This window comes from Epinephelus lanceolatus, chromosome 11 (assembly GCF_041903045.1).
Source record: "Epinephelus lanceolatus isolate andai-2023 chromosome 11, ASM4190304v1, whole genome shotgun sequence".
NCBI lineage: Eukaryota > Metazoa > Chordata > Actinopteri > Perciformes > Serranidae > Epinephelus > Epinephelus lanceolatus.
In genome coordinates, this window is record NC_135744.1 from 3,647,132 (window position 1) to 3,673,536 (window position 26,405).

Here is a 26,405-nt window from a genome sequence, read left to right on the forward strand (position 1 = left end):
GTGGGTTTATAGTTGTGTGTAAGGGCAAGGTTCACATTTTTTAAGTCTATGTTAAAATAATGCTTGCATGCCTATATGTACATTGAAACAGTTACTGATTTCTGTGTTTTTTTCCTCCTGTCTATACTGGCTATGAAGAGATCCCTTCATAAAGGGATTTCAGTGTAAGTGATGTGACAGATAATCCACAGTCATTGTTCACAAATGCATTCTGTTGTCAGTTTGAACATTTACTGTCTTGTCTTGTCAGAGGAGCAAAGCCAGAGCTGGGACAAGGAGAATCCATGTTCCACCAGGTCTGCCCTTCCACACACATACTTCCTCTGCTTGACGAGTTTGAGTTACGTAGTGTTGAGGAAGAACCTGAACCAGAGGCAGACATAATCTGGGAGATAATGGAGCAGTTGGATGGCCTGAAGCTGTCAAAGTTAGCAATGGATGAGCAGATCAGTACCATTGCAGTCAACCTCAAAGTGTCCCAGGAGCTGGTGCAGCAGGCCAACAGGAGCCTAGACACAGTGGAAAAACACCTCCAGCTGGCCCACAGAGGGGAAGATCAACTGGACTCAGTGACCAGACTCAGAGATGCTCCTCTCTGTATCCACACCGAGTCTTCTTGTTCCTCCTCCACCTCTTCCTTCTCTATGTCCTTCTCAAATTTTTCAGGAGGTAGTGCTGCTGTTGGACCACCTTCAAAGCAGTACACACTTTTACCGCGCAGGAGAGATAACTGGGTAAAGAATCTGGAGGCCCAGTTTTTGAGTAGAGATTGGGAACTGCTGAGCCAGGAAGAGCTGGCCTTATGGCAGAGTCACTATCCAGCTGAACAACAGCAGGATGAGGGGGACTTGTCGCTGCCTTTCCTTTCCTTAGGTTGCTACAAGACAGAGAGCCATTCAGTGGGAGCTGATGACAGCACAGACAAGCTGAGCAAGTACAGATCAGCTCTGGACAGCAGCCTTCTCACCATCCTCTCTGGGAAGAAGCGGCAGGTACATGGCTTTACTCAACAAGGCTGTTACTGGTTTCCCACACATTTCTCAACACTGAGTTAACTTTTTCCCACCTCTTCATCACAAGCAGCACAACAGCACTATATATGGACTACACTGCAGGGAATCTTTTATTATTAGCCAGCGATAGCTGTGGCTGGAGGCATTATGTTTTTGAGTTGTCTGTCTGTTCCATTCTTGTGATTGTGTGTAACACAAGAGTGCCTTGAGGGAATTTCTTCAAATTTGGTACAAACATCTCAGTGGACTTTACAATGAACTGATAAGATTTTGGTGGTTGTAGGTCAAAGGTCAAGGTCACTGTGACCTCATCTGTCTCATTATTGTATATCTAATATTTCAAGAACACCTGAAAGGAATTTCTTCAAGTTTTGGACAAATGTCCCCTTGAACTCAGCGATGAACTGATTAGATTTTAGTGGTCAAAGGTCAAGGGCACAGTGACCTTGCGTCCGTCTCATTCTCGTGAGCATGATACAGGGCTGCCAAGTTTCAGAAAATGACAAGAGTGAGACTTTAGTGTCATGATGCGTTCGGAAAAAAATTGGCCTTTTTTAACATCAATTTGGCTGGTTTTAACGTCGATTTATACCTTAAGACTGATGTCCTCACCTCCATGCTAGCGGCTCTCCCTGCACTGTGGCCTCCTAATGCTAGTTTTACAGTGGTTCTCAAAGTGGATTCCAGGGACTCTGTGGGTTCCTTTAGGGGGGTCTAAATTGACCCTTACAAGGTCTGTAACTCTGACAGAGTTAAGGATAGACCTTGAAATTTAGAATTTTGAGAAACACTGCTTTAGGAGGGTCTAAATTGATATTTACAAGTCTGTAACTCTGACACACACACACACACACACACACACACACACACACACACACATTGAGACTAACGTTAGAGTCTCTTTTTCAAGTGTGAACTGGCCAAGAGAAGAGGCAAATAAATGTTACACAGCTCTGCAACAAATACAGGACAATGATAGACTTATAGCAGCCTTAAAACAGTACATATTAACTAGGAAACTCAAGGAGAAACAGCGAATCAACAGTGAACAAAATTGGGTAGTTACCTACCGTCCGTCTTCTAGCAAGCAGGAGAACGTCGAGTGGGTTTTAAATGTCGGCGCTGTTGTGTGTGAAAGATAGTTAGAGACGCCAAGACCCGCCTTACGTTGCTTCTGATTGGTTTATATTGCGTGGTGCCTTCCGTGGTTGGTTAGATTTAGGCACAAAGGACTGATGGATTGGTCTGGGATTGGTTATCTCGGTCAGTCAATCAGAGTTACTCGAACTACGGCAAGCCACGAGGACCAAAGTTTATTATCATGAAAAAAATAAATATAGAGTATTGAATGGGGAAATATAAGCGTGAGAAATGTCAAGTGTGGCGTGTGGTGTGAGAATGGGTCAAATTGCGTGACTGTCACACTCAAAGCTTGACGCTTGGCAGCTCTGATGATATCACAGGAAGGCCTTGAGGGAATTTCCTCAAATTTGACAGACGTCTACTTGGACTCAAGAATGAACTGATTAGAATTTGGTGGTCAAAGATCAAAGGTGTCACTGTGAACTCACAAAAAATGTTTTTGGGGAGAACTCCAGAATTCATATGCTAATTATGGCAAAATTTCACACAAATGGGGCGTCGATAGCGTAGTGGATAGTGCAGGTGCCCCATTTACAGAGGCGATGCCTCGCTGCAGCGGTCGCAGGTTCGACTCCGGCTTGCAACCATTTCTGCATGTCACCCCCCGCTCTCTCTCTCTCACCCCCTTTCACTCTGTCCTATACAATAAAGAACTCATTACCAAGAAGGGGAACGAGTTCTTAAGTTATTTGGAATTGGTTCGGTTTTGTGGCATCAGACACCCAATATGATGGTAGGGGAAACACTGCCATATGATGAGAAAGGGGCCCAGTGGAAAGTGATCACGGATGCAGTCGTGATGTATATTGCAAGAGATATGGTGCCCATATATACACTGGAAAAGCCGGGGGTTTATTCACATGCTGAAAGTTTTGGACCCCAGGTATGTGCTACCAGGCCGCAAATATTTTTCTGAAAATTGGAGATTTTTTTTTTAGGCCATATCACCCAGCCCTTGCGTCATACTTTAGGAACAGAGGGGGAGACATTTGCTCTGAATTGGTGATTAGAGTTGTCACGATACCAAAATTATGACTTTGATACAATACCTGCCAAAAATATTATGCTACTCGGTACTAACGATATAATACCAAAAATACGATACAATACCCCCCAAAAAATGATACGATACGATACTAGCGCCTTTTAAAATATCTGTAGTAATAAAAAAAATCTGCATGGTTCCCTTTTTACCAACTTGTTCCTGTCAAGCTTTTTGAACACTTAACAAATGGCATTAATATTAGTATTAGCCTACAGCAAAATATACTAATGAAAACCACATGGTGGGATCATTGCATTGATTGCACATGGCTATGTAGACCTATTGTCTGTGTCCGATGGATCTAATGACATTTTCCATAAGTATGAGTATAAGTAAAGATGGACACAGAATTAAAGGGCAATTTCTCCCCTTTATTGAAAAACAACAGGGAAAAACACGAGTCATAGTAATCTTACTGTTGGCAGATTAAATGCATAATTTTCAGACTGTGGCAGTTAACATTGCTGTTGTGAAAAATGCAATTTCATTACGTTAACCACACTGCATTATGACCATTGTCCTACGCATCACCAAAACTCTGTAACTCTGTAACTCTGTAAACTTTGTAATACATCTGCGATGTATCCAAAATAATTCCAGATTTCACTTAGGGCATGTTTTTTATCAACAAGCCGAGGGCGGTCGGCAAGAGCTCCTGCTGCACTTGAGGCCATGTCTCCCCTGCGATCTCTCGCTGCTTCTGACTGAGAGCTGCCTGCTGCGTGTGTGAGAACTGGCAGCCCTGCCCACACACTCTATGCGTGCAGGCAGCATGACAGGGAGCGCAGCAGTGAGTGCGCTCTGATTTTGCACTATTTTAATGAGCTATCGATACTAAAAAATATGTAATATCATATAATTCTCAACGTGAGGGTACCTTTCTGGTATCGATATATCGATATACCATGCAAGTCTATTGGTGACACTAATTTTGAGTGTCCACCTTGAAACTGTGCTGATTGTGTAGATCTTCTGTGCTGACAGGGGGAAGATGTGTGTGAAGCATCTATGTTTTCACAGACACGGAGGCCAACAACTCCTGTGCAGTGATTCTCATTGCTTTTAAAATACATTGGCCTGAGCATTTAAAACGTATAAATTGTTTGTTCTCTGCAAGTAAGGAGTGAGTTTCTGCCCCAAGTGAAGAAGTTCAAGTAAGAGTAAACATCTTATATGTCTCCTCCAGATATCCAGTCCACAAGAAAATGCGGACATTACACTGGAGGTGTGCAGGCCAGCAGCTAGTGAGAGTCAACTGCTAGATACTCAAATCACCAGTAAGCCACTGATATTTGCTGCCATTGAAATGTCAAAAATGTGTGAGGCAACATATTTGCAAACTGGTGTAAATGTTTAATTGAATTTCTCTGTTTGTTTTTTCCCAGAATATGAGAGCTTTCCAGACAACTTTGAGAAAATAGAACATGATCCTGATATTAGTGGAATAAAGGCTCAGTATACACCTGACACTAACATGTAAGGACACTGACATGAACCTAAAGGTGCTTCATATTGTTAAGTGTATTGAGACACTATGTGCCTTTAAGATATGGAAAATAACTAACTAAGTTACTAACTAAGTAACTTTTCATAGCTGTAATTATTGTCCCCTAGGGCTGTCAGAACGAACTTCACTATTCGAAAACAATTCGAATTATTGTAAAAATAAGCATATTCAAAGTTGGAAACTAAGGTTCGAATATTTTGAAAAAAAACAAACAAAACGGCACTCTACCGTGCATTAAGAGATGTTTTTTGGGGAAATACATGACCGTCAGAGAAGCCCCGTTTGTCACGACCGAACAAGGACCTGAACCCAAATGCATGACTCGACAGACAAAGTACAAAATCAAAGTTTATTAAACACAAGATGAAAATCACTCTCGAAAGAGGAACAACCTACACTAAAGCTAAGAACAAAAAGAGATCTAGGAAATAAACGCTAGACTAAGAAACAAACAGAAAATCACTCTACTGAGGCTGAACTATCACTATGAAAAAACAAACAGAAAATCACTCTACTGAGGCTGCACTATCACTATGAAAAAACAAACAGAAGACAAACATGAACAAAGTATCAAAATAACAAGACCTGACAATAGCAATGGCAAAATGGCATGGATACGACGCTGGTTCTCTGACACGTAGGACAAGATGAACTGGCACAGGACAAAGGGAGACACAGACAATATACACACAGGGTAAGGGCACAGGTGGAAACAATCAGGGGCGGGGCAGACAATCAGACCAGCGGAAACACAGGGGAAGGAGCAAGTTGCCTGAAACGAGAGGAGAGTTACCTTTCAAAATAAAACAGGAAATCACGAGACAACATAGACACAAGACAAACTGATTAAATTAACTTAACAACGTTTCTTGGTTATGACACCGTTTACAAACAGACCTACAATCCATCTCCTCTCCTCTCCTCTTCTCTCCTCTCCTCTCTCTCTCTTCTCAGCGGAGGGTGCCCTGTCAGCCCTGCGCTGACAGTGACAGGGTGCATCTCTTTGATCTGAAGTGACACAGCCCGTTTGCTCATGCTTCGGGGTCGTTCAATAGAGTAATTGCAAATAAATATTGTTTTAATGTGTAACTATTGAAATGTTCACAAGGGCTTTCATAAATTCCTACAATGTTGTGGCACTGCCGCCTTTGCAGGTTAAAAGTTAATGACAGCGACTTGAAGTGAGGAGGAGCAACACGTCTCCGGCTGTGCAGCTGCGCTGACAAACTGGAGACACTCACTTTTGCATGTGATGCAAAATATTAAAATAACGTCATTATAACACAAAAAATATAGGCCTAGGCTATAGCCTATTAAGGAAAAATTTGAATATTATTCGAATTTTTAACATACAAAAACATTAAAAATTTGAATCTGATTTTGGGAGAATATTGACAGCCCTATTGTCCTGACAAGTAAAGTACACAATGAATGAAAATTGAACAGTGTATATTTATTAGTGCTAAGAGCCAAGAGCAGCTGTCGGCTAACTCTTGTTCTTCAGACGTTGCTTAGATTATCCAAATTAACATGGTTAAACTACACAATTTGTATTACTATAGCTAGTCTGTAGTCATTTAAATCATGTTCCTGATTGATCATGATCCCTTCACAATAAAATACAAATACGATTTTGGCAAAGGAGGCGATCAGCACAGTCAGCTCAGAAAAAGTTTGGATTTAGTTTGGAGGTTAGTGAAGGAGCTGCATAACGTGGAAATCCAGATGCCTCGCCCCTAACAAATTCGAATTTGCTCTGCATGGGGATCTGGCCCCGACGAGCAGAGCCCGGTGAATCGCCATCGGACCAATCAGATCAGTCTATCAGACAGAGGCGGGCCCTAGGCAGGCGTAACATGATGAGGACCATAGACATATATACGTAGACGCCGCATCGACTGCCTGAGTGCGTCCTCGCCGGCCGCCATCTTGGATGGGTCTCGCTTCGCCTCCACAGTGCATTCACTTCTATTGAGGAAGGAGCTGTATGCACAAGTAAAATAGAATAACTCACTGAATTTTCAACTGATCTTCACGCGGTTTGGTTTGTTACAAAAGGCACACATGTAGTTATGATACAGGATGCTTTCGTACATTAAAAATGCGGGATTTCATGCTTTAATACTTTATGCAGATAGCAACAGCATATTATTTAGGTCACAACACAGTTATTTTATTTTACTTGTGCATACAGCTCCTTCCTCAATAGAAGTGAATGTACTGTGGAGGCGAAGCGAGACCCATCCAAGATGGCGGCCGGCGAGGACATCGGCTCCAATAGGCAGTGGTAGTCAATGCGGCGTCTATGTATATATGTCTATGATGAGGACAGCCCTGCGCCGTAGGAGTCGAAAAGTAAACTAGGGCTGTAGTCAACCAGAGAAAATCTTGGTCGACTAAAGTCGCACATAATCTTCAACTAATCGATTACTCATGGGGGAAAAAAAAAAAATCTGCACGTTATTTTTACTTCTGCGGTGGTGTGTCTGTCATTCTGCAGTTACACCTCCAAAACACTAGTCGGCGGTGGAGGACTCTGTTAAGTGCTGTAAAATTTAGTTCAAATCAAACTTTATTTATATAGTTGATTCAAAACACGCATTAATAGGGACAATTTCAAACACAAGTACGCAAACTGGCTTCCGTATAAATCGCAGAACTGACAGACACTTGTCTTAATCTGGACACATTACCCCCACTAATACAACATGCTAATGTTATTTGCACAAGTCTATGGCGTTTTACATTGTATAAATTAGCCTAGCGTCTAGGGATCTTTTCCTCTTCTCATATAAAACCAGGGACAACAGCAGCATCTAACAAAGGTAACGGCACATAGTTTGGCTCCAGTACAACTCACAACATTCACCAACAAAACAACTGTCTTATACTAAACACATTTTCCAAGCAAATACAACATGCTAACGTTATTAGTATGGTATACATTAGCCTAACGACGAGCGGAGATTCCCTCTGCTCATATGAAGCCAGGATAAATCCCTTAAGGATAGAACACACACACGACTTAAAATGCTATTTTAGTGGAGGCTTTACTGTCTTCATAATTTATTGTTTTTTATCTGTGAAATACAAGTAAACACAAGCTTCGTTTTCACTGAGGGAAATGGTTTCAGCTTACAGAAACAGACAGGAGGTCAGGTAACTTACACCCCGCCCCCCGACCGCCATCCAAATAATGGATTAATCCTGGAAAGCTATTGATGTAGCACTTTTCTCCCTATGAAAGTAACACAGCAATTATTCGACTAATGAGAATTTGGTCGGATGAGAGCATAGCTACCAAATAATCGACTACTTGACCAGGAGACTACAGCCCTAAAGTAAACAGCCAAAATGGCAGCTGCCGAAGGAACGCGTCCATTCAGTTAAGCTTTGGAAGAAATGCTAAGCCAACTACACTTATCTTTTCCCTTGAGAGAGGAACAAAAGACTGCCCTAGAAGCCTTGGTTTCTAGGGCAGTCTTCTGCTGAAATTAGAGTTTTGACTAGTCAAAATCTAATTACAGATATCTTGAATAAGAGTTTTGACTAGGCAAAATTATGTTGCAGATATCAGTAATGAATATCCAGTCTAGCTATTAAATGTTAAAACGGCTTGCCATACAGGAAGAGCAACTGAGGAGGGATCCCTCTTCCAGGACGGAGAGACGTGCAATAGATGTCGTACAGAACAGATCAGCATAATAAATTAACAGTAATCCGAATGACACAATAAGACAGAGAGAGAGACAGAGACAGAGAGAGATGCAGGACAGACGGTAACGGTAATAGCTTACAACAACATTAATGAAAGTAATAATATTATAATTATAATTATGGCTATTGTGGTACAATATGTTGAAAGTATATATTAATATCTGATAGTATACATATGTGACAATAATCATATGTGTATAATAACAGTAGAAGTATGACTAATGATAACAACAGCAGCAGGAGGCATCTGGCAGGACCACGGCAGCAGCACAACCACACACGTCACACTGTCCAGGTACCGCTGCGATGTAAGTTAACCTGAGAGACAGTGGAGCACAAAGGCTCCAGAGAAGAAGCTGAGTTAGTGACATGAAGTATGGCCAAGTTAGCAAGATGCAGTAACAGGACAGAGAGAGAGAGAGAGAGAGAGAGAGAGAGAGAGAGAGAGAGAGAGAAGGAGAGAGAAGGAGAGAAGGTGCCCGGTGTATTATAGGAGGTTCCCCGGCAGACTAGGCCTAAGTCAGCCTAACTAGGGGCTGGTACAAGGCAAGCCTGAGCCAGCCCTAACTATAAGCTTTATCAAAGAGGAAAGTCTTAAGTCTAGTCTTAAATGTGGAGATGGTGTCTGCCTCCCGGACCACAACAGGAAGATGATTCCACAGGAGAGGAGCCTGATAGCTGAAGGCTCTGGCTCCTGATCTACTTTTGGAGACAGGTACCACGAGTAACCCTGCATTCTCAGAGCGCAGTGTTCTGGTGGGATAATATGGCACTATGAGCTCTCTAAGATATGATGGAGCCTGACCATTTAGAGATTTATAAGTTAACAGTAGGATTTTAAATTCAATTCTGGATTTTACAGGGAGCCAGTGCAGAGAAGCTAAAACAGGAGAAATATGATCTTGTTTCTTAGTTCCTGTCAGTACACATGCCGCTGCATTCTGAATTATCTGGAGAGTTTTTAAAGACTTACTAGAGCTACCTGATAATAGGGAATTACAGTAATCCATCCTAGAGGTAACAAAAGCGTGGACCAATTTTTCTGCATCTTTTCGGGTCAGGATAGGCCTAATTTTCGCAATATTACGCAGATGAAAAAATGCAGTCTGTGAGGTTTGTTTTAAATGAGAATTAAAAGACAGATCTTGATCAAATATTACTAGGTTTCTTACGGTAGTGCTAGAGGCCAGAGCAATGACATCTAGAGAAACCATGTCATCAGATAAAGAGCCTCTGAGTTGTTTGGGGCCAAGAACAATAACTTCAGTTTTGTCTGAATTTAACATAAGGAAATTGGTGCTCATCCAAGTCTTTAAGGCAATTATGAAATTTAGTTAATTGATTAGTTTCTTCTGGCTTCTTCGATAAATACAACTGTGTATCATCCGCATAACAATGGAAATTTACAGAGTGATTTCTAATGATGTTACCTAAAGGAAGCATATATAGAGTAAATAGGATTGGTCCAAGCACAGAACCTTGCGGAACTCCAAAACAAACTTTAGTACGTAAGGATGATTCGTCATGAACGTGAACAAACTGAAAACGATCAGATAAATAAGATTTAAACCAGCTTAGTGCAGAACTTTTTAGGCCAATTCAATTTTCCAGTCTCTGTAGCAGAATTTGATGGTCAATTGTGTCAAACGCTGCACTAAGATCTAATAAAACAAGTACAGAGACGAGTCCTTTGTCTAAAGCAATCAGAAGGTCATTTGTAATTTTAACGAGTGCTGTCTCAGTGCTATGATGCACTCTAAATCCTGACTGAAATTCCTCAAATAAATTATTATCATGGAGAAAATCACACAGCTGGTCTGTGACTACTTTCTCAAGGATCTTTGAAAGAAAGGGAAGATTAGATATTGGTCTATAGTTGGCTAACACCTCTGGATCCAGGGTGGGCTTTTTTAGGAGAGGTTTAATTACAGCTACCTTAAAAGACTGTGGTACATAGCCTGTTAATGCAGATATATTGATCATGTCTAATAAGTGAGTGTTAACTAAAGATAAGACTTCCTTAAGTAGCCTAGTTGGGATGGGTCTAAGAGACACATTGATGATTTAGATGAAGAAATCACTGTGGTCAATTGTTGAGGAGAAATCAGGGAGAAGCAATCTAAATATATATTAGGTCTTACAGCTGTGTCTGAGGGCAGATAGGTACTATCTGAGGACAGGAGGTCATGAATTTTGCCTCTAATAGTTAGAATTTTGTCATTAAAAAAGTTCTTAAAATCATTACTGCTAAGGGCTAAAGGAATACAAGGCTCAATAGAGCTGTGACTCTCAGTCAGCCTGGCTACAGTGCTGAAAAAAAACCTGGGGTTGTTCTTATTTTCTTCTATTAAAGCTGAGAAATAGTTTGCGCTGGCATTGCGGAGACCCCTCTTATACGTTTTGAGATTGTCTGCCCAGACTAAACGAGATTCTTACAGTTTGGTTAATCACCATTTCCTTTCAAATTTTCGCAATATTTGTTTTAACTTATGGGTTTGAGAGTTATACCAAGGAGCTTTCTTTGTTTTGCTATCAACAAGATGATCAATTTGGGAGAGGTTAAAGTCGGCACGGGAAACCTCTGTTACTGAAGGACTTGGTATTGAATTTAACAACGGAGGAATCATTTCCTTAAATTTTGCGACAGCACTATCTGGTAAACATCTAGTATAGTAACTGTTGCTGAGTGGCGTGTAATCGAGTTAAAAGAAATCAAAAGTAATCAAATAATGATCCGATTGCGAGGGATTCTGTGGAAAGACTGTTAGGTTATCAATTTCAATTCATCAGAACAAGATCGAGGGTATGGTTAAAACAATGAGTGGGTTCATGTACACCCTGACTGAAACCAGTGGAGTCTAATAATGAGATAAATGCGGTAGCCAGGGAGTCATTATCAATGTCAACATGAATGTTAAAATTGCCTAAAATAATAACTTTATCTGATTTAAGAACTAAACTGGATAAAAACTCTGAGAATTCAGCAAGAGATCAGCAAGCTGCAGCGGAGGTGAGCTGTGCTGATGTCTGGGAAAGAGTGTTGCCTACTTTGCAGATGTCCTCCTCACTGTGGACTCTGAGTTGCATAGCTGTGATTCCCAGCTTGGTCGCTTCCCTGACCTGCTCCTCCATGAGAGCAACTAGCGGAGAAACAACAATAGCCACTGGATTTTCACTGAGTCCCATCTTTTTCCTTATCAACGAGCCAGTTGGTAAATTAAACTTTTACCAAACTCGGTAGGAAGGACAGCAAACACATCCTTATTTTCAATAAAAGCTTTCAGTGCAGCCGTTTGTTCTGCTTTTAAAGAAAATGTACATTCCAGTTCGTTCAACACATTTACCATTGCAGTTTCAAAATCAGTAGCCATGTTGGTTGTTTACGAAATGCATTCACTCCACTCCTTGTCCCTCCTATTCTGATGACGTGCCCGTCCCAAGGTAATAAATGGTTGTGATTGGCCCAGTAAGCTTTAACCGATGCCAGAATGCACCTTTATGATTGCATGGCCAGACTGATCTGCGAAATGAAATCAAATATGAGCTCGCGAGATTGGGATGGTTTCACCAGGCTAGTATCGGTGAGGGCCAGACTCAAAATCTTTCTAGATTTGAGTCTGTATTTCCAGGCTAGGAGCTGCACACAAAGGCCGAATGTATGAGAAACCTTTTTGTCCAACAAATAAAAACATGTTTGCCAATGCTTTGCTTTTAGCATTGATAAGTAGCATATAAACATGTAATTAATGATTTTCTGCGTTTGTGTGTGTGTGTGTGTGTGTGTTCGTGCGTGCAGGGCTCAGTTGGACATGGCTGAACTCTCCAGCATCACATCCTCTCCAGCTCAGCTTCAGAAAAAACACTACAGTATCTCTGTCAACGTACGAGCATCACCCTGTAATAGTACCCCACGTAGCGCAGGTAAAAACACACACAATGTGCACTTTGATTAAATATAGCTAATTATTTTTTACATTATTTGACTTAATTGGGAACTTAGGCAGTTCCCAAATTTCAGAAAATGTAAATCCAAATAAGAAAAGCAAGGCCATGTCCCTGTAACCTGTTTGTCACATAGCTCCACACTGTAGAATCCAAATCAAGGAGAGTAAATGGTGCGCAGTTTGAAGGCCCACCACCAGTCTGCAGTCAGCACAGACTGAGACACTGGCTGCTTTTTGTGCCTTTTCAGTGCTTTAGGAACAAGAGTTGTAATGCCAGATCAGAATAACCATCCCTAATGAATAATTATATTCAGAATAACGTAGAGTATTTCTAGAAGTAAATGAAATACACTTAACACATGCAGTGTGTTTATGCAATATATTGTCATAGAACAGTTTGTATGATATCCTATGAATTTGCGCCCCACAAATAATTTTATGTCTTTAATATACAGTTACGTAAGTAACATAAAGTTATGTCAGCACATTGGTCACGTGATTACAGCCTTTCAAAATATGTAGGACATGTACGAATGTGCGTGCATTGCGTTTCGTAGGAAAAACATTTTAAAAAAAGAGTCGCTGCTCTGCTTCGGTAACGTTAGTTTTTGGGCGATGGCAAAAGAAAGTATTCATAATATACTTTGTGGTTTGCCTCTCAAATGTAATCATTTAGACATTAACACAAAATTTGCAACGGCTGACTTTTGTAAAGATGAATTGCAAGTCACCTTTTGCACGTCCACTCTATAAACTGTCAAGGACCTGCACTGTTTTTCCTCTTTCGTTCTGTCAGCATCACGTTATTAATAAACATTTAGATAATCATTTATTGACATTTGTGAATCGAATCTGAATCATCCAAGGCCTAAGAACTGATAAAATTTCCCCCACCCCTATTTTGCAGTGTGTGTCGAAGCAGACTGATGGAGCACTGACAGGACAGATAGACACACAGACAGGATTTTTTCTCACAGCATAGTGTCTGAATGAAATAGTTAAATGTTCTGATGTTGAAACTTGCCAGCCTAAAGTGCATTTGTAAAAAGCCAATTACAAACCAGGTTACGAGGACAAGGAATCTGCCTTGACCAGGAGAAATGTAGCTTTCCTTAATCCTCGACCCTGATTAGGAAAACCAGGTTTCTTGTTTACATGACATTTAAGAAATCAGATTATTGGAGAGAGTCAGCTATAACCTTAAGTGCATGTAGAGTTGCATGCAAAAGGTTGGGCATCACTGGTCAAAATTTGGTTAATTGTGTATAGCTAGGCAAGTAAATATGAATAAGAATAACTTTATTCATCCCCAAGGGGAAAGAAGGCAAAAAGTTGAAGATGACACATTTCATCAAAATTTTTAGCAAGAAAACTTTTTTTTTTTTTTACAATTGTTTTACAGTTTCAAAGTGAAAAAGGAAAAGGGCCTGAAACAAAAGTTTGGTACCCACCCTGCATGGTCAGTACTTAGTTGCGTCCTCACTTTTTGTAACCAGGTAATTGTCTTTCAATTCTTATTTGGGGGATGTTTATTCTCCTAACATAACTTTGCTCATTGCGTCCAACAAGTTTTATTTTAACCTCATTAGTCTACAGGACCTGTTTCCAAAAAGGCATTAGGGTTGTTTAGATGTTCCTTTGCAAACTTCTGATGCTGAATGCTTTTTGTGGAGGAGACAAGACAGGTTTTCTTCTGATGACTCTCTCATGAAGATCATGTTTTTACAAGTGTCACTGCACAGTAGAACAGTGCACCACCACTCCAGAGTCTGATAAATCTTCCCGCAGGTCTCTTGCAGTTTTGATTTGTCTTTCTAACAATCCTACGGGAAGCTCCCAGAAAGTTTTTTCAATCTTCCAGACCTCAACTTGACCTCCACAGTTCCTGTTAACTGCCATTTCTTAATTACAGTACAAGCTGAGGAAACAGCTACCTGAAAACACTTTGCTATCTTCTTTTAGTCTTCTCCTGCTTTGTGGGCACCAGTTATTTTAGTTTTCAGAGTGCTAGGCAGCTGTTTAGAGGAGCCCATGACTGCTGATCGATGGGACAAGGCTTCAGGAATCTGAATATTTATACAGCTTTTAAACATGCATCACCTGGCCTTTCCTAATGATGACTGTGAACAAGCCATAGCCCTAACAGGCTAATTAAGGTCTGAGACCCAGGTGAAAGTTGTCTGACAACTCAAATGTCTCAGGGTGCCCAAACTTTTGCATGGTGCTCCTTTCCTTTCTTTTTCACTCTAAAATTATACAAAACAAAAATAATACACTAAATCTTGTTTGAAATGTTTAAGTATGTTTCATATTTAACCTCATGGATTTTGGTGATCAGTTCATCTTCTACTCACTTAAAGTTCGTTGTATGTAAGAATGTGGCCAAAATGGTTACTGCACTCAAATTCAAAATACTGCCGCAAGTCGTGTAAGCCCCCCCTCCCCTACAGATTCGAGGTTGCTGGACAGCAGCACACTGGAGACTGATTTGTTTGCCCACGGGCGGCTGCCGTGGCAGGGCCGCGTCGCCGCGTCCTTGATCTTCGGTTTTCCAGTGGACCGTTCGAGCAAGTCCGGCTTCTCTCCTGCTAACGCTGCTGCCGGGATACAGCTGAGGAGGAGCCGGCTGCTAATGCTATGTACCGGGACACTGCTAACGCTGCTGCCGGGATACAGCTGAGGAGGAGCCGGCTGCTAACGCTATGTACCGGGACACTGCTAATGCTGCTTGCCGTGCTACTGTAGCTCAGTCGTAACTGTAACTGATGCTGAGACTCTACTGACTGCGTGACTGGTAGACGGCGGTGGGTGGTGCAACAGGCCAAAACACAAATTCGAAACATTAACATGATTTGCGGACTGTAAAAATGTTTTTTAAATGCGAATATTCTGGCTGTACTATTGTTGTCGGTGAGATCAGTATGTTATATGAACATTATTCCTTAGTCTCTGTGACATATTAGGATGATTTTACGACTATTTGCTTTAGATTTCTTACATATAGCTCCTTTAAGTATTCACAGTAAATGAAATTTTGACAAGGGGTGTCCAGAATTTTTGCATTTGAATTTTTGGATTTTTTCACTATAAATGCTAGGGGCTGCCGCTTAAAAGTTGAAGATTCAAATTGTCAGTTGGAGACCCCTTAGTCGACTGAGACTGCTTCAAGTCAAGCAGTCTTTTATTTTTTGCCACTCAGTGTGCTGTGCAGTGTACTTCTAGGGACGTTTTGCTCCCCAGATTTTACTGCGGAGTGAGCATTCCTGACTTTAAAGCTATTCTTTGGAACAAGCAGCTGTTGACAGGATGCAAAGGCACAGAGGAGGAGAGACCCTGCACCGTAAGCCTCCAAGATAACATTATCTTCTCTGTTCTGCTTATGAATGGTGAATTTACAGTTCACAGATACTTAATATGACACAGTCTCTGGCTTGATATCTAGCGTCGACAGAAAATGTTGTTGCACATTTTCGATCCTTCATTAGAGCATTTAGCCTGTTTATTGACTTTGTCACACTGAGCGTCCTGCTGAGCCCGTTCAAACTTAAAACTTTATATGGAAAAAAAAAATCAACTCATATTTGTATTGAACAGCTGAATCTGGTTTGACTGACATAAATCTGAGTCAGGTACAGCCCTAGTAAACGCACTGATGGAAAGCAATAAAAACTTGAATTCCAGTAGAGGGGAATATAAGTGACATGAGGTCTTTCCATGTTGTGTTTTGACAGACGTACACCAGCGTGTGATGACAGGTGTTATTAACTCCCCTGTCTGCAGCCACCTTAGCTCTGTGTTTCTCAGGACCGAGAGTTTCAGCATACCAGGAGAAGGCTCAGAACAGGTCTGTCATTTCTTCAGAGGACTCTGGGTTGACCTAAAACATTCTAATAAGGAAACAAAGTATTAACTTCCCTCCTTTTTGATTCACTCTAGACTTAGACTTAGACTTTATTGTCCCCTTGAGGAAAGTCTTTTCCACAGCACCATCTCCATTCCCCAGTGTCCACCACAGAGCAAAGACACATCTGGAAACACACATTAGAAAACAGACAAAACAGTGTCAACACTTCAATTCAATTCAATTCAATTTTATTTATAAAGCCCAATATCACAAATCACAATTTGCCTCACAGGGCTTTACAGCATACGACATCCCTCTGTCCTTAAGACCCTCACAGCGGATAAGGAAAAACTCCCCAAAAAAACCCCTTTAACGGGGAAAAAAAACGGTAGAAACCTCAGGAAGAGCAACTGAGGAGGGATCCCTCTTCCAGGACGGACAGACGTGCAATAGATGTCGTACAGAACAGATCAGCATAATAAATTAACAGTAATCCATATGACACAATGAGACAGAGAGAGAGAGAGAGAGAGAGAGAGAGAGAGAGAGAGAGATGCAGGTAATGACAGTAGCTTACAACAACATTAATGAAAGTAATAATATTATAGTTATAGTTCTGGCTATTGTGGTACAATATGTTGAAAGTATGTATTAATATCTGACAGTATACTTGTGTGACAATAGTCATATGTGTATAATAACAGTAGAAGTATGACTAATGACTAATGATGGCAGCAGCAGCAGGAGGCATCTGGCAGGACCACGGCAGCAGCACAACCACACACGTCACGCTGTCCAGGCACCGCTGCGGTATGAGTTAATCTGAGAGACAGTGGAGCACAAAGGCTCCGGAGAAGAAGCCGAGTTAGTGACATCCAGAATGGCCGAGTTAGCAAGATGCAGTAATAGGATGAGAGAGAGAGAGAGAGAGAGAGAGAGAGAGAGGGAGAGAGAGGGAGCCCGGTGTATTATAGGGGGTCCTCCGGCAGACTAGGCCTAAGTCAGCCTAACTAGGGGCTGGTACAGGGCAAGCCTGAGCCAGCCCTAACTATAAGCTTTATCAAAGAGGAAAGTCTTAAGTCTAGTCTTAAATGTGGAGACGGTGTCTGCCTCCCGGACCGTAACAGGAAGATGATTCCACAGGAGAGGAGCCTGATAGCTGAAGGCTCTGGCTCCTGATCTGCTTTTGGAGACTTTAGGGACCACGAGTAACCCTGCGTTCTCAGAGCGCAGTGTTCTGGTGGGATAATATGGCACTATGAGCTCTCTAAGATATGACGGAGCTTGACCATTTAGAGCTTTATAAGTTAACAGTAGGATTTTAAATTCAATTCTGGATTTTACAGGGAGCCAGTGCAGAGAAGCTAAAACAGGAGAAATATGATCTCGTTTCTTAGTTCCTGTTAGTACACGTGCTGCTGCATTCTGAATTAGCTGGAGAGTTTTTAAGGACTTACTAGAGCTACCTGATAATAGAGAGTTACAGTAATCCAGCCTTGAGGTAACAAAAGCGTGGACCAATTTTTCTGCATCTTTTCGGGTCAGGATAGGCCTAATTTTCGCTACACTTAACAGAGTCCACACTCTGGCCTGTTCCGCGAGGCCACAACATCCTATAATGTTTATGTCCGTCACATTTTTATTTATGTTTTGTATTGGTCCAAGAAGATCACAAATGTCACCAAGACACAAAGCTGAACAAAGATGTCACCTGTCAATTTTTTTAGCCTCTACCTGCCAGCAGTCCTCAGGGCTTCCTCACAGGCAGCCAGGAGAAAGAGCTGTTCACAGATACTGTATCTCCCAGCTCCACCGTCCACACATGCTGCAGCATGGTGGAAGGAGAGCACAAAGTACAAGAGAAAGAGGAAGGCAAGGGAGCAGGATCATCTAACCAGGAGCAGAGTGAGGAGAGGCGGGAGGAAATGGATGGAACTAGACAACCAAAGGTGTATGTGGAGGAGGAAGATAGGGCAGAGGAGGAACTTGAGGAAAGGGACAAAGGATTGCAGATGGTCAAACAGTGCAATCAAGGAAAAGAAAACATGACAGAGGAGGAGGAGGAGGGAGGAGAGCATGTTGAAGAAGACAGTGAGGAAGAAGAACATGGCTGGTGTGACCCACAGAGAGGTGAGAACCAGTGGGCAATACATATAGCACCAACATCGCTGATAAACAGTCCACCTGTGGCTTTCTGCAGTGTCCTGTTCTGAGTAAAGTCATTCAAAAGACAAGGATCAGCTGACACATTGTTATTGTTTTTGTTTTTTTTTAATTCTCAAATATATAACCTATTGAACTGTAAACAGGAGAAAAAATTGTTTAAAACAATCCAAGGTCTGCCACTGGATAGATGCTCAGTGCTTTATGCATTTGACTTTGTTTTACAGATGTGGGATCAGTAAAGGAAGAGGAGGATGAAGAATATGTCGATGACCGGAGTAAGAAAACAACAGTTTTCAACAACTTTTTTGACAACAGTGAAAAAACAGGAGATGTCTTGTTTAAGATCAGTAAGCAGAGACACAACAGTCTAACAAATATTCCACTATTGACCTTTAGTTTGATAGGGAATAGTATTGTGTTTGCATAATTGGGTTGTAAGGGCTGACCCCGGAACAAGAGGGACAGCAAGACTTTTTGTCCCCCCACTTTTTCTGCATACAAGAAGGCACCAAGGACTCTTATATCGTGAACCAAGCAGTGTGACCAGATCACAGTCAGATAGACCCTGTCAAGTGTGTTAGGCGCATGCTAAACACTCTGCTGGTAATTCCATGATCAGGTTCCCCTGGTACACCAGTGGTGCTCTTGGACACAGAGTGGGATCAGAGAGAATGCATTATTATAGGTGGGCATTTTTGAAGTGGGGCTGGATGAGGTACTTATCTATAGTGTATTTCCTTCAGTAGATGGCGGCAGCATGCCCCCAGTTTGAAATAGCAGGCAGGAGTCACACCAGAGAAGCCAGCATTATATATTGCTGGACTTAGTTTCAACACAACTTCAGAATCTTTCTGAATCAGAGGATGCCAGCGCTTCATATACAAACTGCATCACCAACCATCCAGAGTTCTTTGCCTTACTGAATGCTGGTGTCTTACAAATTTTCTTCAATTCCAAAGATAAAGTGGAAAAAACGCCCCATACAAGAAGGCCCTAATGATGAGTTGTCTTCAAAGTAACTTTGGACTCTCCGTGCATGTTATTGTATAATAACTGATTATTAGACAAAGTTTCATGGGCTTTGTTTACCTTTTTACCTTTTCAGTGTATTTGTGTTAGCAGTTATGAGAGGCAAACTAAGCTGGAGTCACATACTCTTCAGCCACTGGTATACTGTGTTAACCTACAATATGTACCTCATACAGCCTTAATTTAAAAATCCCGAACTAACCCTTTACTCACAGAGCTCTCCCTGTTCCGGCACACTGACATTTTGAGAACCCTGCTGAGAGTTTTACTTATTACTGTCTGGGACATGAGACAGAAATTACTTTTAAACAAGTTTGGAACCTGAACAGTCTCTCACACCTCATGTTTCTCATCACAGCCACACACCAACCCCGCATTAAAAACATGGAGCTTCAGACGACATGTCAGTCGGCCTTGTTTAAAAAAAGATGACGCACAGTCATTAGCCAGCTTAACTGGTGTTTTGGGATGGATTTACTGGGTGAAAGACTGAGTGTAATTGCAGTTCAACAGTGCGCAGCATCACTCCAGTTATAGACTGCAGATGGAACAGGTACAAGCTGCCTTCAGATGGCTGTAAAGAGAGTCACCAGTATCAGGAAAAGACCTACAGTATATGGTAGTGAGAAACATCAGAGAACACAAGTGTAGATATTTACATGTTAAAAAGAACCCTTCCAGCACCTGCAACCTATGTAAGTGATAACCACCAAAGCCAGTCCAAACTCTGTTGGGCCCCGATCACACAGAAAGTGTTTTAGCAGCTGGAGGCAGCTTTTTGTAATAGTTTTGAATGATAATGAAGCTTTTTGCTCACTGTTTTTGTGTTGCTACATGCTTTGTGTTCCTGCGCTCAAGGCACTTGGCGTTTGTGTTCAACTCAGAGCAGAAGAGTGCCCCACGTCATCTCCGCTTTTTCCCCATTGTCCAATCAGATGAGTTGAGAGACGGGCCTTCTGTAGTGGTAAACAATGGAGAAGACGCTGGTGGTAGCGGTTGCTGGATACCCAGAACTGTATGACTTTACACACTGTAGTTACCACCATCTCAATAGAAAACAGCAGGCGTGGAAGCATATGAGTGCAGCAGTTGAAACGGCCATCAGATCTCAGTTTCCCTGTGTCCCAACAAAGTTTTTGCTGACAGTCTTTCACCCTTAACCAGAGCTGCAGCAAGTGCCCACTGCCTGTCCATTTTAGGAACTAGCTACTAATTACTGTGAAAAGAATAAAATAAAATTTTCAAATAAAATAAACAGTAGATTGGTTGCACGGGAAGTTCAGGGTAAGGAGGTGACGGGGTGGTTGCCTGGCATAAAAACAGTAGTGTCTCCTAGTTTTTACTGGTGGCATTCAGTTTAAAAAAAGAGGCAGTGTGTAGCGTCTCATGTTTTACAACCTGCAAAATGCATTCTGTGTAATTTGGGCCTTGGAGAACACAGTGTCCCCCTGACAAGATGTCAGATGTTACCTACATTTTACCCCTTTGAACTAAACCCAAGTTGGCACCTATGGTTGTAAGTGTTAACTGAAAATGATTCTAAAAGTCCTGATTTTTCTGCTCAGGTGAGCTTGGTGCTAGTACTGACTTAGAGGGAGAGGATCAAGAGAACGATAACGTGCTCAGCCTGTCTCCAGGGTCACAGCACAGTTCCAGTTTATTGGAGGACACTGACAGGTGGGTGACAGCTGCTTCACCGACTCCACATTCCTGTTACTCTCAATGATGTCAATCTGCTCTACTTTGGACCTGATATACGTAAATTCCATGATCATTTAGACCTTCTAATGCCTGTTGTTAAGTCATAGTAATGCATTTACTGTGTGTGTCTGTTAGAGCGCACTCAACACTCGATGATGTGCTGCAGGGCTTTTTAGTGGAGGGCACCAGAAAGAGCCCAGGAACAAGTAAAGAAGTGTGAGTATCAAATACAGACAGGCTGGGCATGATTTCAGTGCTGCTAAAACTTATTATTCAAATTCACATTCAATTCATATACTAACTTTTTTCAGTTTATTTTATGGAGTAAAGACTGCTCAGTTAAACCTGCAGGCAAGTTATTTTCTCTACATCAGTTCAACATTTTTTAGGCTGACCAAACGTCCTCTTTTGCCCGGACATATCCACTTTTCACGTCCTGTCCGGGGCGTCCGGGGGGTGTTTATAAATTGATGATAATGTCCGGTTTTCCTGTGTGTGTGTGTGTGTGTGTGTGTGTGTGTGCGCGCGCGCGTGTGTGTTAGAGTGCGGCACGGCCGCATATTTCTGTCCGAACCCGACAGTCATTCTGTTTTGTTATGTCCGAAACCGAACCGAGCCTGACATTATTTAATCACTAAAGCACTGAGTTTGTGTCACACAGTTGTTATGGTTACAGGCTATTTAACAGGCCGGGCGTGCGCTGTGGGCGCTCCGCAGCGAGGGAGACCTCCGTGTTTGAGAAGGGAGCAGGCGGCGGGAGATCTGAGGTTTTTGGCTTTTTTGGAAATCAAAATATGGTCACCCTATTATAGGTTCTAGGTGGCACTGGGGTCATCTCACTGTCTGTCAAACACTTTGGTCCAGAACAAAGTCCAGAAAAACATACAAAAGAAATAAATTAATAGACTGCCTCCTTTGTCTAGGTTTCAGCAGTTTGAGGAGCAGACTGATGATGATAAAGGACACCCAGCAGGAGACCATGCACAGAGTCTGCTCCAGTGATGACGCAGCTAACACCTGAAACATTGTCTCAACTGGTAATGTTTCTTCCACAATATTTTTATTGAGATTTTAGCAGCATGAAATACAGCCATTTACATTCAATGTATGCCGTGAATTTGCTGCATTAAAACAGAACAAAACAATTACAAAAAAAAAACTAAACACAGAGTAGGGCTGCAACCCTGGATTACGCTCTTTGTCCATCAGTCCTGTCGATAATGCTTCCTGATGATTACAGAGCCAATCAATCCACTAAATGTCAGAAAATACTGAAAAATATTAAATCAATCTCGCCCACTATCACAGAGGACTGAGCAACCAGAAAATATTTAGATTCCAGAAATTAGGACTACAGACTCGACCTTTTCAAAAAGTACTCAAACTGTCCAGTCAAAAAACAAAACAATAGCCATTAATTCAACAGATAACAGCCAATCAATTAAATGTTACAGCTCTAAAAAACAAAAACAAACAAATACAAACTCAAGAACAACTTGCACCTCATCTTTTAATAAAAGGTAATCTATACTAGATGGTGTATTTTAATTGTGGCAGATACAAAACATGTACTTAGAAGACAAATAAGACTTAAAAAAGATTGGGAACTTCATTGTCCACACAAATTATTCAGCTTGATCATTGTTAAATCTAAGTCCTTAACATAATTGATGAAGGGTCTCCATATATCATCAAATATGTGCTGTTTAGACTTCAATATGTAGGTTATCCTCCCTAGTGGAAGGTTTGATAGCATCTGTCTCATCCATTGAACAGTGCTTGGTCTGTGAATATTTTTCCATAACTGTGCAGTGCATTTTTGGCATACAGCAAGCTGAGGTCTATAAATGCTTGTTTATTTTTACTGTAATTATTTTTCTTTGTATATAAGCCCAACAAAAAAAGTTTAGGATCCAGTAAAATTTGTTTTGAAATGATCTTCTTGATTATAACTCTTATCTCTTCCCAGAATATTTTAATCTTTGCCAAATACAATAACACAATGTCCCTCTGACTTTCATGCATTTTGTGCATATGTCTGGTATGTTTTTGTTATATCGATTTAATTCCACCAGTGTTACATATTATAGAGGACAGGAACTGCCAAAATTAAAAATGAATACATAAATAAATAAATGAGTCAATAAATAAATTCATATGCCATTAAATTGCACAAAAAATGCATATAAGATAAATGTAGGCATTATTTAACTGATAAAATGCGTCTTTTCTTTTTACATTAACATTCCCTCACACATTCTTTGTACATTTACATTCCTACATACATTTTAACATTTACATTCCTTCACTCATTCTTTATACATTTACACTTGTTCATACATTTACACTCCTTCACAAATTCTTTGTACATTTACATTCCTTCAGACATTTAATAAAGTTTATACAATTATATTCCTTCCTGAATTCTTTTCACATTTACATTTCTTAATGCAAGCAGAAAGGCATGAAGAAATGTAAATGCAGATGAGGTGGCTGTCCAAAGGTTGTCATGGGGTGAACTTTTCGCCTATTGGTTGATCGACACCTGAGTGCATGGATCAACTGTACGTGCCTTGCTCCCCACAGCCAGCTTAGAGGAAACCTCAGAGGACTATGATGGCTGGAGCTTTATCCCTATCTTTATTCAAGAGAGTGGTATATCAGTTTGAGAGCATTATTTAGTGATTTCACGTTCAGATTTTATAATATTGTCCCTCAAACCCTGCCCTCGCACTCAAATAGCCTCTGCTTGCGCTTAGATCTACTCTGTTTCTGCTCAAACTGTGTGCTCGCACTCAGATACCATGTTGCTTGCACAGATTTCCTACTCGAGCTTTGGCTTTTCTCCTCGTGCTCAAACTGTTTCCGTGTGCTTGCTGAATTTCTGCTCTCAGCTTTCGGCCCTGCTCTTGGATTTTTTTGTGTAACAACCCTGTCAAAATCCACCAACCGATAGAACGCCAGGTTTACTGTTGACCAATGAAATGATCCCTGCCTCCTTGCGGGCGTGCTCGCTTTAGTTTTAGAGCATCCCGTCCGGACGAGCACTCTTTAACCGGGTTCATCCACTCCCACCCACAGATATCATTTACATGATTATATATATATCTATGCTCCCACCCTCCAGGGCTTTATTAAATGTTCTTCCCTTGCTTTCTTAGCAACTTCTTGAATGACACCAATTGTCACGAATTCGCATTATCAAGTCAAGTCAAGTCAAACTTTATTTATAAAGCAAATTTAAGAACAACCTCAGGCTGGATCCACTGAAGACACAACAGCTGCACATGAGATCCTCTGACAGGATGTTAAGGATCGTTCCAACAGGTGGATCGTCTGAGAATCTGCATTATACCGCTTCCATTCAGATTGCAGCTGAGATAGCATATGTATTCCCCCAAAGCCAGTTTGTGCATATTCAATATGTACCTAGGAACCTTTTGCAAGCACTGGTTTCTTGTAGGACCGGTTGGAGTGACAACTACATCCGGTTCATGGAAGCTAATGCTTTGGCTAACCACTGCGTGTGGAGGCTGCAAATTTGGAGAAATTGTCCAATATGAGGTAAGTTGTGCTAAGGTAAAAATACTTGCCAGCATATGGATTGCTTCTACAGCTGACATATTGGAATAGATGTCATGTGGTGAATATTTTTTACGTTATTTGAAGATTTATGTTTGTCGCGAATTCGCTACATTCGGCCATAACGGCTGTATTTGGCCATAACGGCAGAATAGAAATGATGCTGTATTTAGATGGATTTCAGCACTCGCATGTATTTTCTTTGAGAAATGCCATTCTAGTTCATTTCTATAAACATTATAAAAATAGCATGCTGGGATATAAATGCAATTTCTGTGCTTTTTCACAACACAGAACAAAATGATTGCATCAATGTTCTGTGGGAAGCGATCAGGTGGACTTCAAACCAGAGTTCCACCAGTCGAAAGTGACGACAGCTGTCTCAGTGACAGTGGAGATAGTGATGAAGACTACACTCCTACATCAGGTGATGAAAACGGCAGTAACAGGGGCATTGGTATTATCCACTAAGCTACTGACGCACCGGTTTCATCACCTGGTTAGGAGTGTAGTCTGTACGTAGCATGCACAGGTGGTCGCAGGCTCGATCCCAGCCTGCGGCCCGTGTCATTCCCCCATTTTCTTTTTCCCAACTTCATGCTGTCCTAAAGCAAAAGGCCAAATAGATAATCTTATTAAAAAACAGCAGTAATGATGCTATAATTTCGTGTAGAATTTCAGCTTTTTGCCGTTTACATATGGCCATATGTTTGTTAATGTAACCATGTGTACATGATGTGTATATAATATAGATAAAAATGTCTGCACTCTTATATAGTGATATCTTTTTCTACACCAGGTGATAAAAGCAGCAGTAGTGAGAGCACTGACAACAGGAGCAGCAGTGATGAGGACTCCGATGGAAATGGTGATGCATGATGCACTTCCTAGCACCAGTGTGAAAAGTTTGAGCTCTGTTTCACATTGGATTATAATAGCTGGTGTTATAGTCAGGACATTGAAAATAATTGTGTAGCATCAATAAAATCTACATACCTGAGACAGGAAAATGTGTTTTAATATTATTTTTTATATTTTTTTTTTAACCATTTTTTTCCATTTATTCCTGTTATTGCTAATTTGTATCATACCTTAATTTATATCTATTCTGTGTGCTAAAGAGAAATTAACAAAATCCGCTTAATTTAGCATCAACTTGAAAGCAACAGCACATATTTATTTTTTTTATGTAATTGTAAATACATTCAGGCATCAAGGGGATAAAGGGACTGTTAATTTACACACGTGAGCCTGTATTTTATGTCATAGTATTTTTTTAGTATATATAAATATTTATATATATATCAGTAGAGGGAATCTCTAGCGCTTCAGCCCTTCCGCAATTGGAGGTCGGTGCTTCTCAGACCAGGACAATATAGATCAAAATCACCCCATCATAATCTGCACTGAAGCACTCAGATCACTTGTGATGAATTTATTTGTGACTAATGTTTCGACGCCAGCTGCATCTTCATCAGAGTCATATATATGTATACATATATATATATATATACACACACACACATATAAATATATATATATGCACACACACATATAAATATATACACACACACACACACACACACACATATATATATATATACAGTACAGGCCAAAAGTTTGGACACACCTTCTCATTCAATGCGTTTTCTTTATTTTCATGACTATTTACATTGTAGATTCTCACTGAAGGCATCAAAACTATGAATGAACA

General features: G+C 41.0%; 1 protein-coding gene across 1 annotated transcript; it reads left to right on the forward strand.

Annotated features, from left to right (window-relative positions):
- The first annotated feature begins 143 nt into the window (after positions 1–143).
- On the forward strand, positions 144–22,466 carry LOC144464629 (uncharacterized). The gene is made up of 11 exons (XM_078172170.1): positions 144–164; positions 251–992; positions 4,388–4,478; positions 4,587–4,677; positions 12,222–12,346; positions 17,941–18,027; positions 18,059–18,343; positions 18,604–18,654; positions 20,974–21,085; positions 21,245–21,325; positions 22,033–22,466. The coding sequence occupies exons 2-11, from the start codon at positions 285–287 to the stop codon at positions 22,109–22,111; spliced, it is 1,710 nt and encodes a 569-aa protein (XP_078028296.1). The 5' UTR covers positions 144–164; positions 251–284; the 3' UTR covers positions 22,112–22,466.
- The last annotated feature ends 3,939 nt before the right edge of the window (positions 22,467–26,405 follow it).

What these genes read in the sequence shown, in the direction of transcription:
- LOC144464629 (XM_078172170.1), top strand. Translation starts at nt 285, where the DNA reads ATGTTCCACCAGGTCTGCCCTTCCACACACATACTTCCTCTGCTTGAC. An exon ending in TCTCTGGGAAGAAGCGGCAG is followed by an intron (nt 993 to 4,387) that starts GTACATGGCTTT and finishes TGTCTCCTCCAG; the next exon opens with ATATCCAGTCCACAAGAAAA. An exon ending in GCTAGATACTCAAATCACCA is followed by an intron (nt 4,479 to 4,586) that starts GTAAGCCACTGA and finishes GTTTTTTCCCAG; the next exon opens with AATATGAGAGCTTTCCAGAC.